We start from the raw sequence: 8,118 nt of genomic DNA on the forward strand, positions 1-8,118 counted from the left end.
TTTGCAGTCGCGAGCGCCCTCAGATAGGTAAAAGGCACACCGGCATTACAGCACTTCAGTGGTGAAAGCCTCGGGTCTACTTGTGAGCACCAAGTTTGCTGATGGAAACACTGCCCCTTACGTTGAGTATGCCACTCAGCCGACATTCGCCTTAGCTGAAGTAGTCTGCTGCATGACCTCCTGGCAAGGAGTGGCAGGCACACTGTTCCTTTCGAGAAAACTCACTCTCCCTCCCGAGGAATTCCTGCAGGGTGCCCAAGATGGGCGCCCGCCCACCTCTGCCCCCGTGCTTTTCCTTCAGTTTGCTGGCCTTCAAGCCTCCTCTTCCAAAGGGGCCAATCATGCTTTAGCCCTCAGGATCCAGTTTCCACCTGCAAACCCAGCCTGTGGAACAGCACCGTCTGCTCAGCCTCGAGAGAGCCATGCGACACACCAGGCGCTGCTGTGAGGAGCCTTCAGTAAGCAGAGGTTCTGCGCAAGGTGACGTGCCTAGCCAAGACAGTGCTTCAGTCAGGCGTTGTCGACTTTGGAACTTCCAATCTCCCAGCAGTGCTTCGGGAAAGGTGCCCATCATTTCAGGCTGGCTGTAAAGTCACATTTCTGCTGGAGGTGAAGGGTCGTCAGCTTTGAGTTCGTAGAATCCATGTAACGCGCCGGGTATGATTCAGTGCAGCCAATAGCTACACCGGCAGTCTGACAGGCATTGCACGTGACACCGTGCCCCACTCTGTTACCAAGACTGCCTTCCAGAGTTGGAGGTCTGGCTCTCCGCCGGAGCAAGCCGTGTGTTGCCCTGCCCTCTGCATGCACAGAATGGAGGCCAACCAACCCATGTGGCTGCAGGTTACTCTGAAGCCGCAGTTGACACTTTGGCTACAACGTGTTCTTCCTTGACCTGGGTCCAGGCGTGAGAGAGCCTGCAGTCCTGAGAGGCCTACCAGCGTTAAAGCAGTACCTTCACTAAGGCTTCTCAGAAAGATCTGCACTGCCACACTTTTCACGGCACACGAGGACCTTCCTTTGGCGGCATGGGGGAAGGTTTCCTAACCACTAGCCAAGAAGGCTTTGGGATGAGCTTCCTAGTGAGGAACTGCACACACACCTTCGTTCTTTCGAGAAAACTCACTCTTCCTCACTTTGCCTCACAGGGAACTTCTACGGTGATTACAAAACAGGCAGCAGGACTTTGTTTCAGGCGGGTCTGAGCACGCAGCTCTCCGGGTGGCCAACGGGACAGATTTCGCTTTTCTCGTCCAGCCCCCTGTTCACGGTTGCCACACAGCTCATGTAGCTGGAGGCCCCGGGCAGCCACAGGAGACCCATGTCACATACTGGACTCCTTTGCTGAAGGCAGTTTGGAAAGCCAGTGTTCCTCCGGCAGTGAATTGCACGAGCCAGTGACGCCTTCGTTTCTCCTAGGTCATGGTACATCTTGCAACGGCCTGGCAGTCTTCGAAGGACGACTACCTATTTCTCCCTCGAGAGGTGAAGTCCGGGTGCTGCTTCAGGGAGCAAGAGGTCAAGTATGAATTCCGAGAACTCGTGAGAGCACGGTGTTTTTCAAACGCAGCTCAGGGTTAAAAAGGAGGCCCCCTTGCATTGCCCAGAAGCCCCGTTACAAACGTGTTCTTCAGGCTTCCTCTAAGCTCTCCAAATCGAGCTCTCCGATGGAGGAACAACGTTGTTGCCCAGCCTCCTGCATACAAAACAGTAGAGTCCAAAGAGCCTTGTGGCTGGGGGTTGCTCAGCAGGCACAGATGCCACTTCTGCTCCACAGTGACCTTCATCAGAATACGGTGCAGACGCTCGCATCCTCATCCTTACAGAGTCTTGAAAGGCACACCGGCATTTACAGCAGTTCAGTCGGGAAGGCCTCTTTGAAGCTGCTGACTGCGACTGCGCTGGTGGAAAGAAACACTGCACCTTACCTTGAGTCTGGCGCTCGTCTGACTTATGCCCTTAGATAACGTCCTCTGCGGGATGTGCTCCTAGCAAGCAATTGCCAGCATTCTGTTTCCTTGGGCAAAGTCTCCCTTCCTGCCTGGGTATTCTCGCAGGGTTGAGAAGGTTGGCGGCCGCAGGGCTTTTCATTAAGCACTCATCATCGAAAACACGGCCCTTCCTTGCCACAGGCGGGCAGGTTTCCTTCCCACTGGCCAAGACGGCTTTGGGATGAGAACCTAGCAAGGAACTGCACGCACTCCGGTTCGTTCAAGAAAATTCACTCTGCCTCAGGTTGCCTCTCAGGGTAATCCAGGGCTGACTAGAAGACGGGCAACAGGACTGTTTCTCAGGCAGCTCTGAGGACGCAGCTCTCCGGTTTGTCACTGGGGCAAATTGTGCCGTTCCCGTCCCCCTCCACTTTCACGGTTGACACCTAGCTCATATACCTGAAGTTCACAAGCAGGCCACATAGACACATGCCACACACATGGGCCCTTCCATGACAACACTCTGGCAAGCAGGAGTCCTCCTGAGGTGAATGGCGTGAGCCAGTGAACGCCTTAGTGTCGCTTACCTCACCGTGGATCTTGCAAAGGCCTAAGAGTCTTTACAGGCTGAGAGCACATGTCTCCAGCTGGATCTGAAGTCGACGTGCTGCTTGCGAGGGGAAGACGTCAGCTATGACTTCTGAGAACCCTTGCCATGGCGGTGTTTGTTCCAGTGCAGCTCAGGTTGACCAACTGGGTTCCCCATGCACTGCACAGCAGACCAGGGAGAAAACTCCTCCTGAGGATTCTTGTAAGCTCTGGATATCTGGCTCTCTGGTGGAGGAAACACATTGCTGCCTGGCCTTCGGCATACCAACAGTAGAGCCCAAAGACCATCATGAGGCATGAGGTTGCTCAGAAGGCACAGATGACACTTTCGGTACACGGTGATTTTCCTCGGAAAATGGTGCAGTCGCGAGCGCCCTCAGATAGGTAAAAGGCACACCGGCATTACAGCACTTCAGTGGTGAAAGCCTCGGGTCTACTTGTGAGCACCAAGTTTGCTGATGGAAACACTGCCCCTTACGTTGAGTATGCCACTCAGCCGACATTCGCCTTAGCTGAAGTAGTCTGCTGCATGACCTCCTGGCAAGGAGTGGCAGGCACACTGTTCCTTTCGAGAAAACTCACTCTCCCTCCCGAGGAATTCCTGCAGGGTGCCCAAGATGGGCGCCCGCCCACCTCTGCCCCCGTGCTTTTCCTTCAGTTTGCTGGCCTTCAAGCCTCCTCTTCCAAAGGGGCCAATCATGCTTTAGCCCTCAGGATCCAGTTTCCACCTGCAAACCCAGCCTGTGGAACAGCACCGTCTGCTCAGCCTCGAGAGAGCCATGCGACACACCAGGCGCTGCTGTGAGGAGCCTTCAGTAAGCAGAGGTTCTGCGCAAGGTGACGTGCCTAGCCAAGACAGTGCTTCAGTCAGGCGTTGTCGACTTTGGAACTTCCAATCTCCCAGCAGTGCTTCGGGAAAGGTGCCCATCATTTCAGGCTGGCTGTAAAGTCACATTTCTGCTGGAGGTGAAGGGTCGTCAGCTTTGAGTTCGTAGAATCCATGTAACGCGCCGGGTATGATTCAGTGCAGCCAATAGCTACACCGGCAGTCTGACAGGCATTGCACGTGACACCGTGCCCCACTCTGTTACCAAGACTGCCTTCCAGAGTTGGAGGTCTGGCTCTCCGCCGGAGCAAGCCGTGTGTTGCCCTGCCCTCTGCATGCACAGAATGGAGGCCAACCAACCCATGTGGCTGCAGGTTACTCTGAAGCCGCAGTTGACACTTTGGCTACAACGTGTTCTTCCTTGACCTGGGTCCAGGCGTGAGAGAGCCTGCAGTCCTGAGAGGCCTACCAGCGTTAAAGCAGTACCTTCACTAAGGCTTCTCAGAAAGATCTGCACTGCCACACTTTTCACGGCACACGAGGACCTTCCTTTGGCGGCATGGGGGAAGGTTTCCTAACCACTAGCCAAGAAGGCTTTGGGATGAGCTTCCTAGTGAGGAACTGCACACACACCTTCGTTCTTTCGAGAAAACTCACTCTTCCTCACTTTGCCTCACAGGGAACTTCTACGGTGATTACAAAACAGGCAGCAGGACTTTGTTTCAGGCGGGTCTGAGCACGCAGCTCTCCGGGTGGCCAACGGGACAGATTTCGCTTTTCTCGTCCAGCCCCCTGTTCACGGTTGCCACACAGCTCATGTAGCTGGAGGCCCCGGGCAGCCACAGGAGACCCATGTCACATACTGGACTCCTTTGCTGAAGGCAGTTTGGAAAGCCAGTGTTCCTCCGGCAGTGAATTGCACGAGCCAGTGACGCCTTCGTTTCTCCTAGGTCATGGTACATCTTGCAACGGCCTGGCAGTCTTCGAAGGACGACTACCTATTTCTCCCTCGAGAGGTGAAGTCCGGGTGCTGCTTCAGGGAGCAAGAGGTCAAGTATGAATTCCGAGAACTCGTGAGAGCACGGTGTTTTTCAAACGCAGCTCAGGGTTAAAAAGGAGGCCCCCTTGCATTGCCCAGAAGCCCCGTTACAAACGTGTTCTTCAGGCTTCCTCTAAGCTCTCCAAATCGAGCTCTCCGATGGAGGAACAACGTTGTTGCCCAGCCTCCTGCATACAAAACAGTAGAGTCCAAAGAGCCTTGTGGCTGGGGGTTGCTCAGCAGGCACAGATGCCACTTCTGCTCCACAGTGACCTTCATCAGAATACGGTGCAGACGCTCGCATCCTCATCCTTACAGAGTCTTGAAAGGCACACCGGCATTTACAGCAGTTCAGTCGGGAAGGCCTCTTTGAAGCTGCTGACTGCGACTGCGCTGGTGGAAAGAAACACTGCACCTTACCTTGAGTCTGGCGCTCGTCTGACTTATGCCCTTAGATAACGTCCTCTGCGGGATGTGCTCCTAGCAAGCAATTGCCAGCATTCTGTTTCCTTGGGCAAAGTCTCCCTTCCTGCCTGGGTATTCTCGCAGGGTTGAGAAGGTTGGCGGCCGCAGGGCTTTTCATTAAGCACTCATCATCGAAAACACGGCCCTTCCTTGCCACAGGCGGGCAGGTTTCCTTCCCACTGGCCAAGACGGCTTTGGGATGAGAACCTAGCAAGGAACTGCACGCACTCCGGTTCGTTCAAGAAAATTCACTCTGCCTCAGGTTGCCTCTCAGGGTAATCCAGGGCTGACTAGAAGACGGGCAACAGGACTGTTTCTCAGGCAGCTCTGAGGACGCAGCTCTCCGGTTTGTCACTGGGGCAAATTGTGCCGTTCCCGTCCCCCTCCACTTTCACGGTTGACACCTAGCTCATATACCTGAAGTTCACAAGCAGGCCACATAGACACATGCCACACACATGGGCCCTTCCATGACAACACTCTGGCAAGCAGGAGTCCTCCTGAGGTGAATGGCGTGAGCCAGTGAACGCCTTAGTGTCGCTTACCTCACCGTGGATCTTGCAAAGGCCTAAGAGTCTTTACAGGCTGAGAGCACATGTCTCCAGCTGGATCTGAAGTCGACGTGCTGCTTGCGAGGGGAAGACGTCAGCTATGACTTCTGAGAACCCTTGCCATGGCGGTGTTTGTTCCAGTGCAGCTCAGGTTGACCAACTGGGTTCCCCATGCACTGCACAGCAGACCAGGGAGAAAACTCCTCCTGAGGATTCTTGTAAGCTCTGGATATCTGGCTCTCTGGTGGAGGAAACACATTGCTGCCTGGCCTTCGGCATACCAACAGTAGAGCCCAAAGACCATCATGAGGCATGAGGTTGCTCAGAAGGCACAGATGACACTTTCGGTACACGGTGATTTTCCTCGGAAAATGGTGCAGTCGCGAGCGCCCTCAGATAGGTAAAAGGCACACCGGCATTACAGCACTTCAGTGGTGAAAGCCTCGGGTCTACTTGTGAGCACCAAGTTTGCTGATGGAAACACTGCCCCTTACGTTGAGTATGCCACTCAGCCGACATTCGCCTTAGCCGAAGTAGTCTGCTGCATGACCTCCTGGCAAGGAGTGGCAGGCACACTGTTCCTTTCGAGAAAACTCACTCTCCCTCCCGAGGAATTCCTGCAGGGTGCCCAAGATGGGCGCCCGCCCACCTCTGCCCCCGTGCTTTTCCTTCAGTTTGCTGGCCTTCAAGCCTCCTCTTCCAAAGGGGCCAATCATGCTTTAGCCCTCAGGATCCAGTTTCCACCTGCAAACCCAGCCTGTGGAACAGCACCGTCTGCTCAGCCTCGAGAGAGCCATGCGACACACCAGGCGCTGCTGTGAGGAGCCTTCAGTAAGCAGAGGTTCTGCGCAAGGTGACGTGCCTAGCCAAGACAGTGCTTCAGTCAGGCGTTGTCGACTTTGGAACTTCCAATCTCCCAGCAGTGCTTCGGGAAAGGTGCCCATCATTTCAGGCTGGCTGTAAAGTCACATTTCTGCTGGAGGTGAAGGGTCGTCAGCTTTGAGTTCGTAGAATCCATGTAACGCGCCGGGTATGATTCAGTGCAGCCAATAGCTACACCGGCAGTCTGACAGGCATTGCACGTGACACCGTGCCCCACTCTGTTACCAAGACTGCCTTCCAGAGTTGGAGGTCTGGCTCTCCGCCGGAGCAAGCCGTGTGTTGCCCTGCCCTCTGCATGCACAGAATGGAGGCCAACCAACCCATGTGGCTGCAGGTTACTCTGAAGCCGCAGTTGACACTTTGGCTACAACGTGTTCTTCCTTGACCTGGGTCCAGGCGTGAGAGAGCCTGCAGTCCTGAGAGGCCTACCAGCGTTAAAGCAGTACCTTCACTAAGGCTTCTCAGAAAGATCTGCACTGCCACACTTTTCACGGCACACGAGGACCTTCCTTTGGCGGCATGGGGGAAGGTTTCCTAACCACTAGCCAAGAAGGCTTTGGGATGAGCTTCCTAGTGAGGAACTGCACACACACCTTCGTTCTTTCGAGAAAACTCACTCTTCCTCACTTTGCCTCACAGGGAACTTCTACGGTGATTACAAAACAGGCAGCAGGACTTTGTTTCAGGCGGGTCTGAGCACGCAGCTCTCCGGGTGGCCAACGGGACAGATTTCGCTTTTCTCGTCCAGCCCCCTGTTCACGGTTGCCACACAGCTCATGTAGCTGGAGGCCCCGGGCAGCCACAGGAGACCCATGTCACATACTGGACTCCTTTGCTGAAGGCAGTTTGGAAAGCCAGTGTTCCTCCGGCAGTGAATTGCACGAGCCAGTGACGCCTTCGTTTCTCCTAGGTCATGGTACATCTTGCAACGGCCTGGCAGTCTTCGAAGGACGACTACCTATTTCTCCCTCGAGAGGTGAAGTCCGGGTGCTGCTTCAGGGAGCAAGAGGTCAAGTATGAATTCCGAGAACTCGTGAGAGCACGGTGTTTTTCAAACGCAGCTCAGGGTTAAAAAGGAGGCCCCCTTGCATTGCCCAGAAGCCCCGTTACAAACGTGTTCTTCAGGCTTCCTCTAAGCTCTCCAAATCGAGCTCTCCGATGGAGGAACAACGTTGTTGCCCAGCCTCCTGCATACAAAACAGTAGAGTCCAAAGAGCCTTGTGGCTGGGGGTTGCTCAGCAGGCACAGATGCCACTTCTGCTCCACAGTGACCTTCATCAGAATACGGTGCAGACGCTCGCATCCTCATCCTTACAGAGTCTTGAAAGGCACACCGGCATTTACAGCAGTTCAGTCGGGAAGGCCTCTTTGAAGCTGCTGACTGCGACTGCGCTGGTGGAAAGAAACACTGCACCTTACCTTGAGTCTGGCGCTCGTCTGACTTATGCCCTTAGATAACGTCCTCTGCGGGATGTGCTCCTAGCAAGCAATTGCCAGCATTCTGTTTCCTTGGGCAAAGTCTCCCTTCCTGCCTGGGTATTCTCGCAGGGTTGAGAAGGTTGGCGGCCGCAGGGCTTTTCATTAAGCACTCATCATCGAAAACACGGCCCTTCCTTGCCACAGGCGGGCAGGTTTCCTTCCCACTGGCCAAGACGGCTTTGGGATGAGAACCTAGCAAGGAACTGCACGCACTCCGGTTCGTTCAAGAAAATTCACTCTGCCTCAGGTTGCCTCTCAGGGTAATCCAGGGCTGACTAGAAGACGGGCAACAGGACTGTTTCTCAGGCAGCTCTGAGGACGCAGCTCTCCGGTTTG

General features: G+C 54.7%; 1 protein-coding gene across 1 annotated transcript in view; it reads right to left on the bottom strand.

Moving 5' to 3' along the window:
• LOC118892597 (thimet oligopeptidase-like) overlaps window positions 1–1,323 on the bottom strand; it is a 4,778-nt gene extending 3,455 nt beyond the window's left edge. Inside the window, 1 exon segment of the mRNA XM_036847341.1 lies at window positions 1,231–1,323. Within this exon segment, the coding sequence (XP_036703236.1) occupies window positions 1,231–1,323 (93 nt within the window).
• Between the last annotated feature and the right edge of the window lie 6,795 nt (window positions 1,324–8,118).

The sequence above is a fragment of the Balaenoptera musculus genome, chromosome 3, assembly GCF_009873245.2.
Source record: "Balaenoptera musculus isolate JJ_BM4_2016_0621 chromosome 3, mBalMus1.pri.v3, whole genome shotgun sequence".
Lineage (NCBI taxonomy): Eukaryota > Metazoa > Chordata > Mammalia > Artiodactyla > Balaenopteridae > Balaenoptera > Balaenoptera musculus.